The sequence below is a fragment of the Salvelinus namaycush genome, chromosome 19 (genome assembly GCF_016432855.1).
Source record: "Salvelinus namaycush isolate Seneca chromosome 19, SaNama_1.0, whole genome shotgun sequence".
Classification (NCBI taxonomy): Eukaryota; Metazoa; Chordata; class Actinopteri; order Salmoniformes; family Salmonidae; genus Salvelinus; species Salvelinus namaycush.
In genome coordinates this window covers 8,271,520-8,292,802 of record NC_052325.1, presented here as the reverse complement: position 1 = coordinate 8,292,802, position 21,283 = coordinate 8,271,520, and the positions used below count along the sequence as shown (strand labels likewise).

Below are 21,283 nucleotides of genomic sequence, written 5' to 3'. Positions count from 1 at the left end.
GGATACTTTGTTTAAGTTACATCAAAAGGTTGTAAATCTGAGACCCCCCTAGCGGGTCATTGTCTGCAGCCGGCTCTGATCGTAATGTAGGCCTAATGAAATAGACAGTGAGAGTGAGCTCGTCCATAGCGGTCGGCGAACCCTTAACCTTCTGGCCCGTAGCCATGTGTGACATCAACTGTGCCACAAAAGAATGCTGATGTGGCAAAGTCAATATCCACCTTTCTAAACACAGGGTTGCTACAGTTATTATTTATGCTCATTATTTAGTTAATTCTATGAGGGGGCAGGTTATGTTCTTATGAAAATATTCTCAGTATATTTTGAACTGTCCCTAATTACTTGAAGTACTTTTGAGATCATTACTCGATACAACTGAACTGGACTGGAAATCACATTTCTTAGTCTCTTTTTTTGTTTAAATTAGAGAAAAAAACACAGCAGAAATGGAAAACAACATTGACGGTTGACGGGGTCAGAATACAGTGTGATGGTTCTGATGTCTGACAAATAGTTGGCTCCCGAGTGGCGCAGCGGTCTACGGCACTGCAGACCCTGGTTCCATCCTGGGCTGTATCACAACCGGCTGTGATTGGGAGTCCCATAGGGCAGCGCAGGTAGGGGTAGAGTAGGGTTTGGCCGGGGTCGGCTGTCATTGTAAATAAGAATTTGTTCTTAACTGACTTGCCTGGTTAAATAAAAAATATCTGAATAGTATTTGTCCTAATGATGCCAATTACATAAAATAAATGCAATGCATTTTACACTAACAGGTTTCTTTGCCAATGCACCACACAACCAATAAACAAAGCATAGCGACTTCGGGCGCTTCAATATCATGGCTTGAATTTTCAACAGCAAAATATAGACTATGGCAATAACTACAAACAGAAAATACATCCCTCTCTACCTTGAAGGCCTACCAAGTATTGAAGGTTTTAAAATCTCAGAATGGCATTAAACGTTTGTGTTTCGTAACGGATGTCTATATCCATTCATAAAATGTCCGCTGCACACTTAGAATTGATTGCTCATTCAGAGGGCTGTAAGAAAACTCAAAATCCGTCACCAAAGATGTTGGATAAAAGTCAGGAATTCCATTGGTGAGGGAATAATATAGCACCATTGTAACGATCGTCTGTGGTGGTAGAAGGATCCGACCAAAGCGCAGCGTGGTAAGTGTTCATGATGACGTTTAATACAAACTCAGAACACTAAACAAAACAATAAACGATGAACAAACGAAACAGTACCATGTGGCGACAAATACTGACACGGAAGACAAACACACACAACTCAAAAGTGAAACCCAGGCTACCTAAGTATGATTCTCAATCAGGGACAACGAATGACAGCTGCCACTGATTGAGAACCATACCAGGCCAAACTCAAAACCCCAACATACAAAAACACACATAGACAGCCCACCCCAACTCACGCCCTGACCAACTAAATAAAGATAAAACAAAGGAAATAAAGGTCAGAACGTGACAGTACCCCCCCCTAAAGGTGCGGACTCCGGCCGCAAAACCTGAACCTATAGGGGAGGGTCTGGGTGGGCGTCTGTCCGCGGTGGCGGCTCTGGTGCGGGACGTGGACCCCACTTCACCATAGTTTTTGTCCGCCTCCTTAACCGCCCCCGTGGCCTCTTACGAGCGGCGATCCTCGCCGCCGACCTCCGACTGGGAACCCTAGCCATGGGTCCCGAATGTACGGGAGATTCCGGCAGCGCCGGAGTGAAGGATGACTCCGGCAGCGCCGGACAGGCGGGAGGCTCCGGCAGCGCCGAACAGGCGGGAGGCTCCGGCAGCGCCGAACAGGCGGGAGGCTCCGGCAGCGCCGAACAGGCGGGAGACTCCGGCAGCGCCGAACAGGCGGGAGACTCCGGCAGCGCCGAACAGGCGGGAGACTCCGGCAGCGCCGAACAGGCGGGAGACTCCGGCAGCGCCGAACAGGCGGGAGACTCCGGCAGCGCCGAACAGGCGGGAGACTCCGGCAGCGCCGAACAGGCGGGAGACTCCGGCAGCGCCAAACAGGCGGGAGACTCCGGCAGCGCCGAACAGGCGGGAGACTCCGGCATTGCCGGCGTGACAGGCAGCTCTGGCAGCTCCTGACTGGCGGGCGGCTCTGGCGGCTCCTGACTGACGGACGGCTCTAGCGGCTCAGGACAGACGGGCGGCTCTGACGGCTCAGGACAGACGGGCGGCTCAGGCGGCGCTGGACAGACGGGCAGCTCAGGCGGCGCTGGACAGACGGGCAGCTCAGGCGGCGCTGGACAGACGGGCAGCTCAGGCGGCGCTGGACAGACGGGCAGCTCAGGCGGCGCTGGACAGACGGGCAGCTCAGGCGGCGCTGGACAGACGGGCAGCTCAGGCGGCGCTGGACAGACGGGCAGCTCAGGCGGCGCTGGACAGACGGGCAGCTCAGGCGGCGCTGGACAGACGGGCAGCTCAGGCGGCGCTGGACAGACGGGCAGCTCAGGCGGCGCTGGACAGACGGGCAGCTCAGGCGGTGCTTGACAGACGGGAGACCCTGGCGGCGCTGGACAGATGGATGACTCAGGTGGCGCTGGACAGACGGGAGCACCTGTAGTGAGAAGACAGAGAGACAGCCTGGTGCGGGGGGCTGCCACCGGAGGGCTGGTGCGTGGAGGTGGCACTGGATAGACTGGACCATGGAGGCGCACTGCAGGTCTTGAGCACCGGACCTGCCCAACCCTACCTGGCTGAATGCTCCCCGTAGCCAAGCCAGTGCGGCGAGGTGGAATAGGACGCACTGGGCTGTGCTGGCGAACCGGGGACACCATGCGTAGGGCTGGCCCGAGGAGACTCACTGGAGACCAGATGCGTTGAGCCGGCTTCATGGCACCTGGCTCGATGCCCACTCTTGCCCGGCCGATACGAGGTGCTGCTATGTACCGCACCGGGCTATGCCTGCTCACCGGGGACACCGTGCGCCTCACAGCCTAACATGGTGCCTGCCCGGTCCCTCTCTCTCCAAGGTAAGCACAGGGACTTGGCTCAGGTCTCCTACCTGGCTTAGCCACACTCCCCGTGTGCCCCCCTCCCAAGAAATATTTGGGGCTGCCTCTCTGGCTTCCAGCAGCGCTTACGTGCAGCCTCCTCATACCACCGCCTCTCCGCTTTCGCTGCTTCCAGCTCAGCTTTGGGGCGGCGATATTCACCAACCTGAGTCCAAGGTCCCTTGCCGTCCAGAATCTCCTCCCAGGTCCAGGAGTCCTCTGATCGCTGCTGCTGCTGCTGCTGTCCGTTACCACGCTGCTTGGTCCTTTTTTGGTGGGTATTTCTGTAACGATCGTCTGTGGTGGTAGAAGGATCGGACCAAAGCGCAGCGTGGTAAGTGTTCATGATGACGTTTAATACAAACTCAGAACACTAAACAAAACAATAAACGATGAACAAACGAAACAGTACAGTGTGGCGACAAACACTGACACGGAAGACAAACACCCACAACTCAAAAGTGAAACCCAGGCTACGTAAGTATGATCCTCAATCAGGGACAACGAATGACAGCTGCCACTGATTGAGAACCATACCAGGCCAAACTCAAAACCCCAACATAGAAAAACAGCCCACCCCAACTCACGCCCTGACCAACTAAATAAAAATAAAAAACAAAACAAAGGAAATAAAGGTCAGAACGTGACAACCATTCCTGTTAGTAGAGACCTTGAATAGTAGGAATATGAAAATAAATAGTCAAAATGTAAAATGGCTAAAAAGCAAGATTCTTGTAAAAGTGTGCCTAACCAGGAGTTTGATATGTCAGTAAAAAGTGGACTAAGAATAGGTTACATTTCTTTATAATTTAAAATAATTATTTTTCTTAAAAAGATGATTGAATTGTTGACAACATACATTGGTTTAACCACATGTCATGACCAATGGGATTAATGAATCAATATTCAGACTTAAAGTTACCTATTATAGTAATAAAACTGCACTTTGTCATATATTATCTCAAATGTAGTCTGAACATGTGGAAAACATGGTGGAAGGACCTGGATTAATTGAAATGTAAGAAAACCAACACCACCTGAAAAAACATGCCTTCTAGATTTATACATATGCAACTAACATAACTTGTTAAATTTGTCATCAGTCCTCATCTAACAATACTTACCTACCTACAGTATAAAAGCCATTGAAGCAGACCTAAAGTAATGTTTGTAATATTGTTGAGATGAGTAAAAATGCTATGCAAATTGCCATTCTAATATGGCATTGCTGGTATGACCCTCTTGACTTCTCAACTGCCTGGTAGAGTTTGGTTATTGTCAAAATAAAAAAAAATGTATTATTGGAAATTCCTATTTGAGTTGTTAGTAATAGGAATTTAAGATTATTTTTTCCCAACATTTATTTATTATTATTTATTAACCTTTATTTAACCAGGAAGGGCTCATTGAGATTTAAAATCTCTTTTTCAAGAGCGTCCTGGCCAAGATAGGCAGCACCAAGTCATTACAAAAAATTACAGACAGACAACATGAAAAACTACAAGTAATCTAGTAAAAACCATTCATGAATTCACAAGAGTATAACAATATCAAAAACAGCAAATTAAAAACATTGACAGGTCAGGGAATCAGCCTCAAAATCCTTCATCAGTGATTTAAAAACACCAATCGGGACAAGTTCTTCCAGTTTAAAATTATTTTGTAAGGTGTTCCAAGACGATGGCGCAGAGTACATAAAAGACCTTTTACCAAATTCAGTTCGGACATTTGGAACAGTTAGCAGGATAAAGTCCAGTGAACGAAGAGAGTACCCACCACATTTCTGAACAATAAAAATGCCCAAATAAAAAGGTAGTAAACCCAAAATGGCTTTGTAAATAAAAGTATACCAGTGACTGAGCCTACGAGTGACTAGAGAAGGCCAGCCAACCCTGGTATACAAAGTGCAGTGGTGCGTAAGGGTTTTGCAGTTTAAAATAAATCTCAAAGCTCCATGGTAAAGAGTGTCAATTGATCTCAAACACTGAGCGGAAGCATTCATATATAAAATATCCCCATAGTCTAGTAAAGGCATAAATGTAGCTGATACTAGCCTCCTTCTGGCTTCAAAAGAAAAACAGGCCTTATTCCTAAAATAAAATCCCAATTTCAGCTTCAATTTTTTTGTAAGTTGTTGAATATGCAATTTAAAAGAGAGGCCGTCATCAATTAGAATTCCAAGATATTTGTATGAGGTTACAACCTCAATCTCCTTGCCCTGACAGGTAGTAACAGGTGAAAGATTCAGAGGTCTATTTCTTGCATTAGAAAACACCATTAGTTTAGTTTTGTCAGTATTGAGGATAAGCTTCAATTGACACAAGGTATGTTGAACAGTATAAAAAGCAGTTTGCAAGTTCTGGAAAGCTTTTGTAAGAGATGAGGCACAACAGTAAATAACAGTATCATCAGCATAAAAATGAAGTTGTGCATTTTGGACATTTCTGTCTAAATCATTTATATAAATAGTGAATAAGAGAGGACCAAGTACAGAGCCCTGGGGCACACCATTCAGGACAGACAATTTAACAGACATAAGCCCATCAAATTGAGTGCACTGAGTTCTATCAGACAGATAGTTAGCAAACCATGCAACTGCATGCTCCGAAAGACCTACACTCAACAATCTCTGCCTCAGTATAGCATGATCAACTGTATCAAAAGCCTTAGAGAGATCAATAAAAAGTGAGACACAGTGCTGTTTTTTGTCAAGGGCTTCAGTGATATCATTTAAAACCTTCATGGCTGCTGTAATTGTGCTATGCTTTTTCCTGAAGCCCGATTGGTACATTGATAAAATAGAGTTAGTAAATAAAAACTCTTTTAGCTGTTCACTTACAAGGGTTTCAAGTATTTTCACCAGGGGTGACAGCTTTGAGATTGGCCTATAATTATTTAAAAGAGTTGGATCTCCCCCTTTTAAAAGTGGTAGGACAAATGCTGATTTCCAGATCTTTGGAATTTCATTACATTCCAGGGTTAGATTGAACAGATATGTAAGTGGTTCAGCTATGAAATCAGCTGCCAGATTTAAAAAGCAGGGATCCAAAACATCAGGACCTGCAGGCTTTCTTTGATCTAAGGATTTCAGGGCTTTATGTACCACCTGCACTGAGAATGGCAAAAAGCTAAAAGTTAGACCAGCTCTCATTGGTTCATCCACACAGGGTTGTACAGAGACAGAGGACACTGGTTCATCCACACAGGGTTGTACAGAGACAGAGGGCACTGAATCAAACAGCCTAACAGATGATACAAAGTGCTCATTGAAACAATTCAGTATTTCAGTTTTGTCATATATAGCAACAGAGTCCTTCAAAACACATGACGGTAATTCATTAACATTACTGTTACCAGACATAGACTTAATAGCATTCCAAAACTTTCTAGGGTCATTCAGGTTATCAGTGGTAACAGACATAAAATATTCAGACTTGGCCTTCCTGAGAAGAAAAGAACACTTGTTTCTTAACTGCCTAAAAATAAGCCAATCAGCATCAGAACAAGATTTCCTTGCTTTAGCCCAGGTTAGATTACGGTCGTGAATAATACAAGACAGCTCAGAAGAAAACCATGGATTATCCCGCCCTTTAACCCTGAACCTGCGGAATGGTGCATGTTTGTTTACTATTTGGAAAAACCCATCATGAAAGAATTTCCAGGCAGTTTCCACATCAGGGATAAGCTCAATTTTGCTTCAGTCAAAATAAAACATATCATGAAAGAAAGCCTGCTCATTAAAACACTTCAAATTTCTCTTACGAATAAAATGTGGATTTGTCTTTGGAACCTTAGTATTTATAACAGCAACAACAGCACAATGGTCACTTAAATCATTACAAAAAACACCAACCGCGGAATATTTATGTGGAACATTTGTCAATATCAAATCAATCAGGGTAGATTTATCTGGGCATTTAAGATTTGGGCGAGTGGGTGAATTAATCAACTGGGTAAGATTCATAGAATTACAAAACATTTTTAAATCATCAGACACCGGCTTTAACCAACACCAGTTGAGATCACCAATCAAGATCATTTCACTGTAAAGAAGTTTAGACATAAGGTGCGTCAAAGAAGAAAATGCATCACCAAGAGCAGAGGGGGGTCTATAACAGCCAATCACAGTTATAGAGAGGCCCTTTGAAACCTCAATATTCAAAGCAAGAAATTCCAACTGTTTACAAATAGTTTCAGACTTTGCCACACTTACATGGAATTTAGATTTTACATATATAGCCACACCCCCACCTTTCTTAACCCGATCTGTGCGATAAACATTGTAACCACTTATACAAATATCCTTATCAAGAACAGACTTGCTGAGCCAGGTTTCAGAAAACACAATTACATCAGCATCAGTTGATTTAGCCCAAATCCTAACCCCATCAATTTTTGACAACAGGCTGCGTACATTTAAATGAAAAATACCAAAACCAGATCTTGATTTAAAATCAGAGGGGGTTTGGAGACATTGCATATCAGGGCCAGGGTTAGGTTGCACGTTACCTGATATCAACAACAGAAGAATAACTAAGCACCTCTGTTTAATAACCTTGCACGGCTTCTCTTTTTTAAGAGACCTACTGCAAGCGAATTCTACAAGTGAGTTTCCAGACAATACAAAACAGTCATTTAAAACCATTAGACTTTGGTAGTGACACAAATTCGTACTGTTCACATCATGCCACAAATGCATCGGCACTTGGACGAGTGGACCGAGTGAAAAAGAGCGAGTTCCTGCAGACAAAATGTCTAATGGACGCGAGAGTACATTGTCAGATGTACTCACCCTGCGACAATGTTCGTTTTCTCCAGAGTTCAGTAAAGTCAGTGCGCAAAGCAATACCACGTAAATTGTCATTTCTGACCAAAAAACAAGAGGCCAACGAAGGTAAGGAGAGAGAGGGACAGCGTGTATGTGAGTCAATGTGATTGTTTGCGCGTGTGAGTAGATTGGGTGTTGAGGGAGATAGAGAGAACGGGTTGAGCTGCCACTGACAGCCAGGCGAAGAGCAAAAAGGAGCAGCTTGGACAAGACACTCCGCGGACGAAGGAGAAACTCAGGCCAGCCAGAGATAGGGTTACTTTGGTAAACTTCAAGTAATGAAGTTCCGAGTTGAGGAGGACCCGTGATCTTTACACCAGCAAAAATAAAATAGTTTGCACTACGCAACAACATGTTTTTCAAGAAGAGACAGTTGAAGGTGTAAAGAACCATGATCGTAAGGTTCTAATTGAAACATGCATGGTGCCATAAAGAACCCTTTCATAAGGTTTTATAAAGGTTCTGGGACCTGGTGACAGGTTGTCACTTATCAAACCAATCAACTATTTTGCATAGATGGAGCTCCAAACAGAGGTTATGTTTCTGAAAAATGTTCAGCAACAAGCTAGCTATCATATGATAAGAAACTAACAGTGAGTGTTAGATGCCAGCCCTGCCATTCAAACACAACATCTCATACTGAAGTTCTTTAGACTACCAATAGTCAAGACAACAAAATTAGATTCGGAAGGATGGCCTTGCGAAACTACAGGTATTTTGCCAGTGCATAAGAAAATTGACAGTCGGGCAGTTGGTAAGATGGCATATCTTTATGGTGTATGTGCTAATGGCATACCATAGGAACATTCCATAGACTTGTAAAAATGTCCATCTGAAGTGAATTATGAAATAATGATTCAAGTTGAGGGAGACAGTTACATCATTGGGACACATAATATATGCCAGACATCAACCCTGCAGTATTCTGACCCAATCATATTGTTTGTATAGTTTGTTATTGTCTCAGATTCCAGAGGGACCTGTTAGCACTGACCTGCAAGGCTCTGTAATAATGACACGTATCACTCTACCAATTTAAAGATATCAAACAAGAGCACACACACACACACAAACACACACACACACACACACACACACACACACACACATACACACATTCATGTAGTACATTGTGATTTCATATTGCATCATCAAAACTCAACATGTGCTCTGTGAATGAGGTCCAAACCTCTAAGGAATTCTACCAATTAAAGGTGTTGGAGACACACACATGCTTTCCTCCAGGGTCCAATAAGGCCCTGAGTGCAGCTCTGTTGTCATTTGTGTGAGTACAACTTCCACTAGGCCTCAGCCTCAGTACAACCCTCCCCTAAACAATCCACCCTGCACAGGTCAAAAATCCCACCTCTGAATCCTGACTGTCACAGGTGGAATCTGAACCCTGGGATCCTGAGTGGAAAACCAGCATCTTAACCAATATTTCAAGAAGAAAGTTACTCTTGGACCGAGGGTGACACTGATTTTGAGGTCGCAGAAAGGGCTACCTCTTCACGATACTGTTAGTCAGACTAACCTCTGCTACGCATTTTAGTTATATTGCAGATGGATGGGGGTTAACAATTTCAATTCAATAAAATAATAGATTTGGCCTTTCCTACTATAGCCCACAGAAACACATTGAATAATACATTCATAAATGGCAAGAAATACAGTCAAATAATACATCTTCAGGACTACGGTTTTGAAGTGTCTGTCCTATATCTAGGAGATATAAGAAAGATCAGGAAATATTTATATATACTGTGTAGAGAGAGAGAGAGAGAAAGAGATAGAGAAAGAGAGAGAGAGATTTGTATATAGGCTTTGTGCATTCAGAAAGCATTCAGACCCCTTCCCCCTTTCCACATTTTGTTACATTACAGACTTATTCTAAAATATATTTTTTTTAAATGTCCCTCTTCAATCTACATACAATACCCAATAATGACAAAACAAAAACAGGTTTTTAGAAATATTTGCAAATGTACTGAAAAAAAATAATTTAAAAACGTATTTACATAAGTATTCAGACCCTTTGCCATGAGTCACAAAATTGAGCTCAGGAGCATCCTGTTTCCATTAATCATCCTTGAGATGTTTCTACAACTTGATTGTAATGTCCCACATTTGACAGTGCATGTCAGAGCAAAAACCAAGCCATGAGGTCGAAGGAATTGTCCGTAGAGCTCCAAGACATTGAAGATTACCAAGAACACAGTGGCCTCCATCACTCTTCAATGGAAGAAGTTTGGAACCACCAATACTCTTCCTAGAGCTGTCCGCCTAGCCAAACTGAGCAATCGGGGGAGAAGGGCCTTGGTCAGGGAGGTGACCAAGAACCCGATGTTCACTCTGACCGAGCTCCAGAGTTCCTCTGTGGAGATGGGAGAAACTTCCAGAAGGACAACCATCTCTGCAGCATTCCACCAACCAGGGCTTTATGGTAGAGTGGCCAGACGGAAGCGACTCCTCAGTAAAAGGCAAATGACAGCCCTCTTGCCAAAAGGCACCGAAAGTACTCAAACCATGAGAAACAACATTCTCTGGTTTGTTGAAACCAAGATTGAACTCTTTGGCCTGAATGCCAAGGGTGACATTTGGAGTAAACCTGGCACCATTCCTATGGTGAAGCATGGTGGTGGCAGCATCATGCTATGGGGATGTTTTTCAGCGGCAGGGACTCTGAGACTCGTCAGGATCGAGGGAAAGATTAACAGAGCAAAGTACAGAGAGAGCCATTATGAAAACCAGAGCTCTCAAAACCTCAGACAGGGGCGATTTACCTTGCAACAGGACAACGACCCTAAGCACACAGCCAAGACAATGCAGGAGTGGCTTTGGGGACAAGTCTCTTAATGTCCTTAAGTGGCCCAGCCGGAGCCCGGTCTTGAACCCAATCAAACATCTCTGGAGAGACCTGAAAATAGCTGTGCAGCGATGCTCCCATCCAACCTGACAAAGCTTGAGAGGTTCTGCAAAGAAAGATGGGAGAAACTCCCCAAATGCAGGTTTGCCAAGCTTGTAGCTTCATAGCCAAGAAGACGCAAGGCTGTAATTGCTGACAAAGGTGCTTCAACAAAGTACTGAGTAAAGGGTCTGAATACTTATGTAAATGTGATATTTCCTTTTTTATATATATGTATTTGCAAAAAATTCAAAAAATCAGTTAGGGTCAAATCTGGAGTATTTCTGCTGTCTTATCCGGTGTCCTGTGTGAATTTAAGTATGCTCTCTCTAATTCTCTCTTTCTTTCTTTCTCTCTCTCGGAGGACCTGAGCCCTAGGACCTTGCCTCAGGACTACCTGGCCTGCTGACACCTTGCTGTCCCCAGTCCACCTGGTCATGCTGCTACTCCAGTTTCAACTGTTCTGCCTGCGGCTATGGAACCCTGACCTGTTCACCGGACGTGCTACCTGTCCCAGACCTGCTGTTTTCAACTCTCTAGAGACCGCAGGAGCGGTAGAGATACTCTGAATGATTGGCTATGAAAAGCCAACTGACATTTACTCCTGAGGTGCTGACCTGTTGCACCCTCGACAACCACTGTGATTATTATTGTTAGACCCTGCTGGTCATCTATGAACATTTGAACATCTTGGCCATGTTCTGTTATAATCTCCACCCCTCATAGCCTGGTTCCCCTCTAGGTTTCTTCCTAGGTTCTGGCCTTTCTAGGGAGTTTTTCCTAGCCACCGTGCTTCTACATCTGCATTGCTTGCTTTTTGGGGTTTTAGGCTGGGTTTCTGTACAGCACTTTGAGATATCAGCTGATGTAAGAAGGGCTTTATAAATACATTTGATTTGAATTTGATTTGATTTTTGCTTTGTCATTATAGGGTATTGTGTGATGATTGCTGAGGGAAAAAAATATATTTTAGGATAAGGCTCTAAAGTAACAAAATGTGGAAAAACTCAAGGGGTCTGAATTCTTTCTGAATGCTCACCTGAGTTCAAACTTGCTCCTGTTGATTTAACCACATTTCATGACCGAATATTCAGACTTAAGGACGCCTATAAAATAATGCCTATACTAGTAATAAAAACTGCACTGTGTCTTATATTATCTCAAAATGTAGTCTGAACATGTCCGGGTGGCAAAAAAAAGTTTGTCCTTCCTAGCTCGGCATGCTCCTAAGATTTAGGCACCGCACAGTGGCTATAAGTGGTGATATCAAAGGCATGGTTCACCAGGTGTGCCTTCTCCAAGTCACTCTTCAGGTTCATTTGAAGGGATTTGGACCACAAAGCAGAGCTGAGCACCTATGAATGGCAGGTTATACTCTTTGGAACGATGTGTAGTCCCTGCTATGCCCTCTATCCCCTCCAGAAACATTATCGGGGCCACCATGATGGCAACACGGATGTTCAGGAGTCAGTCGAGCACGCTTTCTATATTGACAACTGTCTCCAAATTCTACCCAAGCAACATTTTTGCTGGATCGCTGGCTCTGATGACACTTGGGCGGGCGTTTCTAGGTTTGGCAATGGGCCAGTAACATACCCTTTTCCTCCAGAAGAGAGATCAAAGACCAGTAAGTTATGTCTCTCCCAAACCACCATCGATCCACAAGAACCAACTCTGGGCCTGAGCTGATAGCGAGAGTCCCTCGGCTAAAAACATTGACTTGTCCAGAGAGAAGAGGAACCAACCTTGAGGGTCATTTACAGAGGGCTGGCCAGCCAATATGATCCCTTAGGCTACATCCTCCCTTTCGTGACCCAGGCAAAGGTTCTTGCACAGGAACTCTGGACCAGCAAGAGGGTCTGGGATGACCACGTACTGCCTGATGGGCAGATGGAAAACATGGGAAAATCTGTTCTCAGACCTCTCCACCTAAACCATGCCCAGATGCTATGTGCCTCCAAGGGCAGGCAATCAGATGGTAGAACGTGAACTGCACACTGTCTGTAACTCATCAGAGCGAGCCAATCGGGCCGTAGTTTATCTCCGTGCCCAGATTAAACCAGGCCGCTTGGAGAGCCTTTGTGGAGCAAGAGCATAGTCAATTTATTTGTCGCCATTGTCATAGTCTATTTATTATGGTTCTGAAAACGCAAGCCATGATATTGAAGCGCCCAAAGTCGGTATACTTTGTTTAATGGTTGTGTGGTGCGTTGGCACAGAAACCTGTTGGTGGAAAATTTGTTACATATATTTTTTTTAATGATAAATTATGGCATCTAAATGTTGGAAATCTGATATCCCCCTAGCTGATCATCGTCTGCAGCCAGCTCTGATCATAGTGTAGGCCTAATGAAACAGACGGGGAGAATGAGCTGGTCCATGGTGGTCGGCGAACCCTCAACCTTCTGGCCCAGGGTCGCTACAGTTATTGTTATTTCTGTCCATACACATTGTTTTGTGTTAATTCTATGAGGGGGAGGGTGTCCAATTTTATGTACAGTACAAGGGAGGGTCGTCAAAACATTCCCAGTAAATTGTGAACTGTCCCTACTTAACTTGAAGTGATTTTGAGATCATTGACCGATTACAATTGAACTGAAAGTCACATTTATTAGTAACATTTTTTTTCTTAGAAAACAACACACCAGAAATGGTGAAAAAAACATGAAGGGGTGATTGGGACAGTTCCTATGGAGCGCCACAATTTTGATAGCATTTTCTATAAGCGCGTACACCATAAGTTATGCCATCTCATCAACTTCCCTACTGTCAACTTTCCTACACACTGGCCAGCTGACATGTGGCGTGCCATCATGTCTCCTGAGGTTGTGGATTATGGTCCAAACCGAGCACTGACATCACCCAAACCAGTTAGTCTGCACAGTTATCCTATTCCCATGTAAAATAGCCCTTGTGTCACGCCCTGACCTTAGAGAGCCTTTTTATGTCTCTATTTGGTTTGGTCAGGGTGTGATTTGGGGTGGGCATTCTATGTTCTTTATTTCTATGATTTGTGATTCTATGTTTTGGCCGGGTATGGTTCTCAATCAGGGACAGCTGTCTATCGTTGTCTCTGATTGGGAATCATACTTAGGCAGCCTGTTTTACCACTTTAGGTTGTGGGATGTTGTTTTTGTTAGCTCTGTGTAGCCTTCAAGACGTTACGTTCGTTGTTCTTTTGTTGTTTTGGTTGGTGTTTGGTTTTAATAAAGAAGCATGAACACGTACCACCCTGCACCTTAGTCTCATCCTTCCGACGAGCGTTACACTTTGAGTGACCAAAACATCACCAATGCTATATTCTCCCCATTAAAATTCTCAGTTGAGAAAATGTACCTTTTCTCTCATCTCTAACTATCAGTAAGGCTGAAGGACAGGCTAGGTGGGCAGAGAAACATCCAACCCTATCACATATCACATCATGCTTTCACATATAATTTCTTTGACAAACCATTTTTTTTTTTTTGTGTGTGTGTGTGTGTGTGTGTGTGTGTGTGTGTGCAGAGAGACCCGTCAGTAACTCAGGGATATATAGAGAGGCAGAGCTCAGAGTTTGACAGAAGGCGGACCTGACAGGGTCACACACAGGACCAAGCAGGAGCAGGACCTCAGCATTTTGACCTTTTATTACAAATGGAGGAACATGAAGATGTTCAATACTGTTTTCAAGAAGGAAACTCTTCTTGCAGAAAGGCTTTGCTATCGACATCTATCTACATAACACTGTACATCTTCTTCTCATTGATTTCAGCGGTTACAGTATTTTTGAACGTACTGGTGATCATCTCCATCTCTCACTTCAAGCAGCTCCACACTCCAACCAACCTGCTCATCCTCTCTCTGGCTGTGTCAGATCTCCTGGTGGGACTGATTGTGATACCAGTAACGACTGTAGCGATAATGGAACCATGCTGGGGATTTGGGGAATATTTCTGTGTGTTTTATTTCTACATCACTTGTTTTTGTGCGTCTTTATCTCTGGGTAATTTGGTCTTGATATCTATTGACCGCTATGTTGCTGTGTGTGATCCCTTATTGTACAACTCTAAAATAACAATAACAAGAATTATGTGTTGTATATTCATTACCTGGTGTTGTTGTATCATATATTATGCTGCAATTATATATTTTTTTGTAAATGTACAGGTACCAAGTAGGTGTTTGAAAGAATGTTTTATTGTTGAAGGAATAACCTGGGGTAATATAATTGACACTGTTATTACAATGGTTGTCCCTTGCTCTATTATTATAACACTTTATTTGAAAATCTTTGTGGTGGCCAGATCACAGGCCAGAAAGGTATGTTCAAAAGAGGCTGTCAGTGTGTCCGGTGTTAAAACTGTACAGGCAAATAAGTCTGAGACAAAAGCAACAAAAACTCTAGCTATTGTTGTTTTCACCTATCTAAGCTGTTGGATTCCATTTCATTTGTATTTATTTTTTCTTTTAATTGACAATTTATCGTCATTCATCATCAGCTTTCTGCCACTTGTTAATTCCTTAATTAATCCAATCATTTATGCTTTCTTTTATCCATGGTTCAAAGTGACAGCTAAACGTATTTTAACTCAGGTGAAGTTAAGGCGTTCATAGTTCCTATGTTTTTATTCCTACATTTGACAAACAGGTTTGATATAGTTATGTTATACTGTTTTGTTGTAATTGCTTCCTTCATGTAACAATATGCTGACATGACTCAGTGTTGTCATCATAGATACATGTGGTGTTGATACAGAATGGTTTGACTGGATTTGAATGGAATGACTTGGAGATGGCATAAGAAGGACTAAGGTTGTGTTATAAAAGACATTGTAATAATTTTGGGGTGTATATTCCAAATACCAACGTTTCTGGTTGTTGCATGTTATTTAATGATAAATGGTATGTAAGATTTCTAAAAGTACATTTTGAGGATGTCATGGATCATTCAATCTATATGTTCTTTAACATCACCCTCTAGTGGCTCATATGGGACAAAATGCCTTTAACAAATGTAGTAAAGTTGAAATGTAAAACACTGCATGATATCAGGTAAAGTCCAGGTCTCACTCAATGGTGTATTGTAGTAGTTGATGGTCATATGTAAGAATATGCGATTATGGGTAACACTTTATAATAGCATTCAGTAATAAACCATTTCTAAGGTATTTACAGTTTGTTCACCATTTATGCCCATTTGTTAAATGTTAGTCAGCTAGGATGTCTCACATTTATTAATAACTACTATATGCATCAATGACTAAACACAACAGAGCAGGAGACCACAGTAGACACTTCAACCTCAACATACTGGGTATGAACTCTACCACTACTCTCACTACATCACTGCTGCCTGGTCAGTGGTCACACCAGAGCAGCTCTGTCAGATGCTGTTGAGTCTGAATGAATATAGAGATTAGTAAGACTTTATAATAACACTTTGTAATAAACAATTTATAATTGATTAGTAAATAGTTTATTCATCATTAATTTATCATTACTCCCACATTTGTTTTAGTAAGCTAGTTATTCACTCATTTATAAACAACTTTTATAGTATGTAATAATGATTCAGAATATCATTCATAAGATGTTTAACAAATGTCCTTATAAACCATTTACAAATCATTAGTAATGTTTTTTTGCAGACTAATCTAAAGTGAGGACTAGTCATACTTTTTTAAATGCTTTATAAATATTTTGAGTGATCAGTGTAATTTATCACAAGAAGGTAGACATTCCAGCAGTACCTGATGCTCTTTTAGTTCTCAAAATGACCTAGAACATATCAATGGTTAAACAATAAGCACACAACACAGAGGATGTTAAAGGAAATATATTGAACATTTTATTCCAAAACAGTCACACTGTTGTAGTAGTGTGCTGAAGGAAGTCATGTTTTTTTTCTTCTTCAAATCCTAACATTTGCGTTTGTTGGCAGTGACTACCAAAATCAAAGTGTGGATTGCAGTCACTCATTAGAGGAAATCATAGACTGATTACAGGGTAAGGGAACCAATATCTAAATACATAATTGAACTGAACATTACATTTAAACAGAAGGCGCTGTGAATTTTACTACCTTTAATACACTACAAGTGAAGTTGTCCAAATACTTATGACCTTTTCAAATGGGAGACTAGATACATAAGATGTTTTCTAAAATGTCACATCATATAAAACATTTTATCTCAAATCCAAATTGCTGGAGTAAAGAGCATAATTTTAAAACCGTTTTACTGCAGAGTTTTATTCCCACTGGGTACACACTGGTTGAATCAACGTTGTCAGGATGAAGGGGTTGGTGCTGTTCAGTGGGAACGGGCAATCTATGTGGCAGCGGAGCGATGATCCAGTCTTGACAGAAACGTCCTTGAAATTGATTTAGAGGGCAGCGCTCCTCTTCTGTGGAGGGCATCACAGGGAAGTAGACAGTGCTCCTCTTCTGTAGAGGGCCTCACCGGGAGGTAGACAGTGCTCCTCTTCTGAGAGGGCCTCACCGCGAGGTAGACAGCGCTCCTCTTCTAAGAGCGGGTTTCAGAGATACAGCCACGAGTGAGAAAAGGAACTCTGAGATGGTTACGATTCACCTGAACGGGACAGCCTTCCCAGGGTGGTAGGACATGAAACTGTCCGTTGTCAGGGAGTGGCGACAGCTCCAGCACCAGTCCATTGTAACGACCCGGTTTACGCCAGTTCTCTGCTTTGAAGTCCAGGGTGAGGGATCTGTGCTCTGCACTGTTAGCCAATTTTGTAATTTTACCACTAACACACTGTATTAATTATTTTTGCATTGTCGGGAATGGTTTGTTGGTGTGAAAAGAGTCTCTGGCTCATTAACATATTTTAAGGTGTGTCTTGTATGATTGTAAATTTGTGGGTTCTGTAGCAATTATTGTTAATATATATATTATAATATTTATTCATAATTTTCTTTACCTTTGTTTAACCAGGCAAGTCAGTTCAGAACAAATTCTTATTTACAATAACGGCCTATGAAAAGGCAAAAGGCCTCCTGCGGGGACAGGGGCTGGGATAAAAAAAATATATTTTTTAAAAATATACGACAAAACACAGATCACGAGAAGATTGACACAAAAACACTACATAAAGAGAGACCTAAAACAAAATAGCATGGCAGCACACATGACAACACAACTGTCAGTAAGAGTGTCCATGCTTGAGTCTTTGAATGAAGAGATGGAGATAAAACGGTCCAGTTTGAGTGTTTTTGGAAATTCGTTCCAGTCACTAGCTGCAGCGAACTGACAGAAGTGCGACCCAGGGATGTGTGTGCTTTGGGGACCTTTAACAGAATGTGACTGGCAGAACGGGTGTTGTATGTGGAGGATTAGGGCTACAGTAGGTATCTAAGATAAGGGGGAGTGAGGCCTAAGAGGGTTTTATAAATTAGAATCAACCAGTGGTTCTTGTGGCAGGAGAGAGAATAAAGTGGACGGTTGCTGTCAAAAGTGATTGATGAGTTTTCCTGTGTCCTGTTTTTATGACCTTATAAGAACATTCTGTCTGGATGTTCTCACACTATTTAGGGTGTGCTTATGTAACTTGATAGTGCAGCTGTTTCTTTGAAGTAAAGCACATGTCTGAAATGAAAAGTAATGGCCTGGTGATTGATGTGTCGTGAAGTGAACTTGTTGAACTTAAAGAAAATGTGTTTGAATATTTGAAACAGATGGGAATGATTGTAGTTAACTTATGGAGCTGCTGTGTAGTGAGCTTGTGAGTAATTTGCATGACTATAAGTAAGTGTTAGACTTTTCCTGGGAACACTACAGGCGACATCTAACCACAAGAGAGATAAACCACAGAAAACTACAGAAAACATGTCTCCTAGACGAACTCTAGGTGTATTGTGTCATTCATGTCTGGGCGACAATGATAAAACAATCGATGCCATTCTTTGTGATGCACCTGATAGTTTTAATGGTAGGATTGATATGAGTGAAGGCCATATTGGTTACATTTTCCAACCGGGCGATTCAACAGTGAAGATTTTCACACACAACTTTCTCAGCAACCTTTTTCAGCCAGTGTCTGATAATGGCGACGGAGGAGATGGCTGCCGTTTTACAGTCTCCTAACCAATTGTGCGTCTTTTTTCACATTATTTATAACTTATTTTGTACATAATGTTTCTGCCACAGTCTCCTATGACCGAAAAGAGCTTCTAGACAGCAATTACTCACCTCCTAAAGATTTTTTCTTTAAAAGTCGGACGCAAAGGATTTACTTCAGATACACGCCAAGACCCAAATCCCAGAGATTCGCATAAGAATTAGACAGAGATATCTGAGATGTAGGTCGGGGTGCCATGTAAAAGTCTAGACAATCTTTACTCCACACACAGACACGCATTCAAAGCTCTCCCTTTCCCTCTTTTTGGTAAATCTGACCATAACTCTATCCTCCTGATTCCTGCTTACAAGCAAAAACTAAAACAGAAAGCACCAGTGACTTGGTCAATAAAGAAGTGGTCAAATGATGCAGATGCTAAGCTACAGGACTGTTTTGCTAGCACAGATTGGAATATGTTTGTGATTCTTCCGATGGCATTGAGGAGTACACCACATCAGTCACTGGCTTAATCAATAAGTGCATCGATGACGTCGTCCCGACAGTGACTGTACGTATATACCACAACTAGAAGCCATGGATTACAGGCAACATCTGAACTGAGCTAAAGGGTGGAGCTGCCTGTTTCAAGAAGCGGGACCCCAATGCGGAAGCTTATAAGAAATCCCGCTATGCCCTCCGACAAACCATCAAACAGGGAAAGCGTCAATACAGTACTAAAACTACATTGTACTACACCGGCTCCGACGCTCGTCGAATGTGGCAGGGCTTGCAAACTATTACAGACTACAAAGGGAAGCACAGCCAAGAGCTGCCCAGTGGCACGAGCCTACCAGACATGCTAAATTACTTCTATGCTCACTTCGAGGCAAGCAACACTGAATCATGCATGAGAGCATCAGCTGTTCCGGACGACTGTGTGATCACGGTCTCCGAAGCCAATGTAAGACCTTTGAACAGGTCAACATTCACAAGGCCGCAGGGCCAGACGGATTACCAGGACGTGTACTCCGAGCATGCGCTGACCAACTGGCAAGTGTCTTCACTGACATTTTCAACCTGTCCTTGACTGAGTCTGTTATACCAACGTGTTTCAAGCAGATCACCATAGTCCCTGTGCCCAAGAACACTTAGGTAACCTGCCTAAATGACTACTGACCCGTTGCACTCACGTCTGTAGCCATGAAGTGCTTTGAAAGGCTGGTCAAGGCTCACATCAACACCATTATCCCAGAAACTCTGTACCCCCTCCAATTTGCATGTCGCCCCAACACATCAACAGACCTCTATTGCACTCCACACTGCCGTTTCCAACCTGGACAAAAGGAACACCTTTGTGGGAGTTTCAGAAATATGGTCACTTGGTGCAAGACTCTGGACATTTACTTGGGCTTCTGCAAGTTTCATGCTTTCTGTTGCTTTCTTCTTCTTCGTATGATCGACTCCACTTTGAGTACATTGCAAATACTGAGGACATCCACTGCCCCATCTCATTGTTTTAGGCTAGCTGGAAAACACTACTTTTAAGTTGAATTTGCAATGTTGTAAATTATAAATGAACAGCAATGTTCTGCGTAACTGCCTCGACTTGAATTTGGGACTAGATATAGAAATACCATTCTAGAAATAACATGTAGCCCGTCATTGTAAATAATAATTTGTTCTTAACTGATTTGCCTTGTAGGTTAAATAAAGGTTAAATAAAAAATACAAATAATTTTGAGAATGCTATTCATTAACTACCTGTCACGTTCCTGACCTGTTTTATGTTGTTTGGTATGTGTTTATTGGTCAGGGCGTGAGTTTTGGGTGGGCAGTCTATGTTTTCTGTTTCTATGTTGGTTTTGGGTTGCCTGGTATGGCTCTCAATTAGAGGCAGGTGTTTGACGTTTCCTCTGATTGAGAGTCATATTAAGGTAGGTTGTTCTCACTGTTTGTTTGTGGGTGATTGTCTTCCGTGTCAGTAGATGTTACCACACGGGACTGTTTCGGTTTGTCTGTTCCTGTTCGTGTGTTCTTCGTTTCATGTAAGTTCGTAGTTTAGGTCTGTTTAGTTCGTGTTGTTATTTTTGTAATCTTTCCAAGTGTTTGTTTTTCGTGTCTCGTCGTTTGATTTATTAAATCATTATGTATTCACAACCCGCTGCATATTGGTCGAATCACTACTCCTCCTCTTCGTATGAAGAGGAGGAGGAATGCCGTTACAGAATCACCCACCAAACCCAGATCAAGCAGCGGGTTAACGGACAGCAACGACAGCGCAAGAAGGAGGAATGGACATGGGAGGATGTTTTGGACGGTAAGGGTTGCTACACATGGGAGGAGATCCTGGCTGGAAAGGATCGCCTCCCATGGGAACAGCTGGAGGCAGCTCGGAGAGCGGAGGAAACCGGAGAGAGGAACCGGCGTTATGAGGGGACGCGTCTAGCACGGAAACCCGAAAAGTCCGTGAGTA

The 21,283-nt window shown here is 42.8% G+C and overlaps 1 protein-coding gene across 1 annotated transcript; it reads left to right on the top strand.

Moving 5' to 3' along the window:
- The first annotated feature begins 14,388 nt into the window (after positions 1 to 14,388).
- LOC120063669 (trace amine-associated receptor 6-like) lies at positions 14,389 to 15,348 on the top strand. Its single transcript, XM_039013965.1, has 3 exons — positions 14,389 to 14,908; positions 15,039 to 15,054; positions 15,234 to 15,348. Exons 1-3 carry the CDS (start codon positions 14,389 to 14,391, stop codon positions 15,346 to 15,348), a joined length of 651 nt encoding a protein of 216 aa, XP_038869893.1.
- The last annotated feature ends 5,935 nt before the right edge of the window (positions 15,349 to 21,283 follow it).

Coding starts and splice junctions, on each gene's coding strand:
- LOC120063669 (XM_039013965.1), top strand. CDS start 14,389: ATGGAGGAACATGAAGATGTTCAATACTGTTTTCAAGAAGGAAACTCT.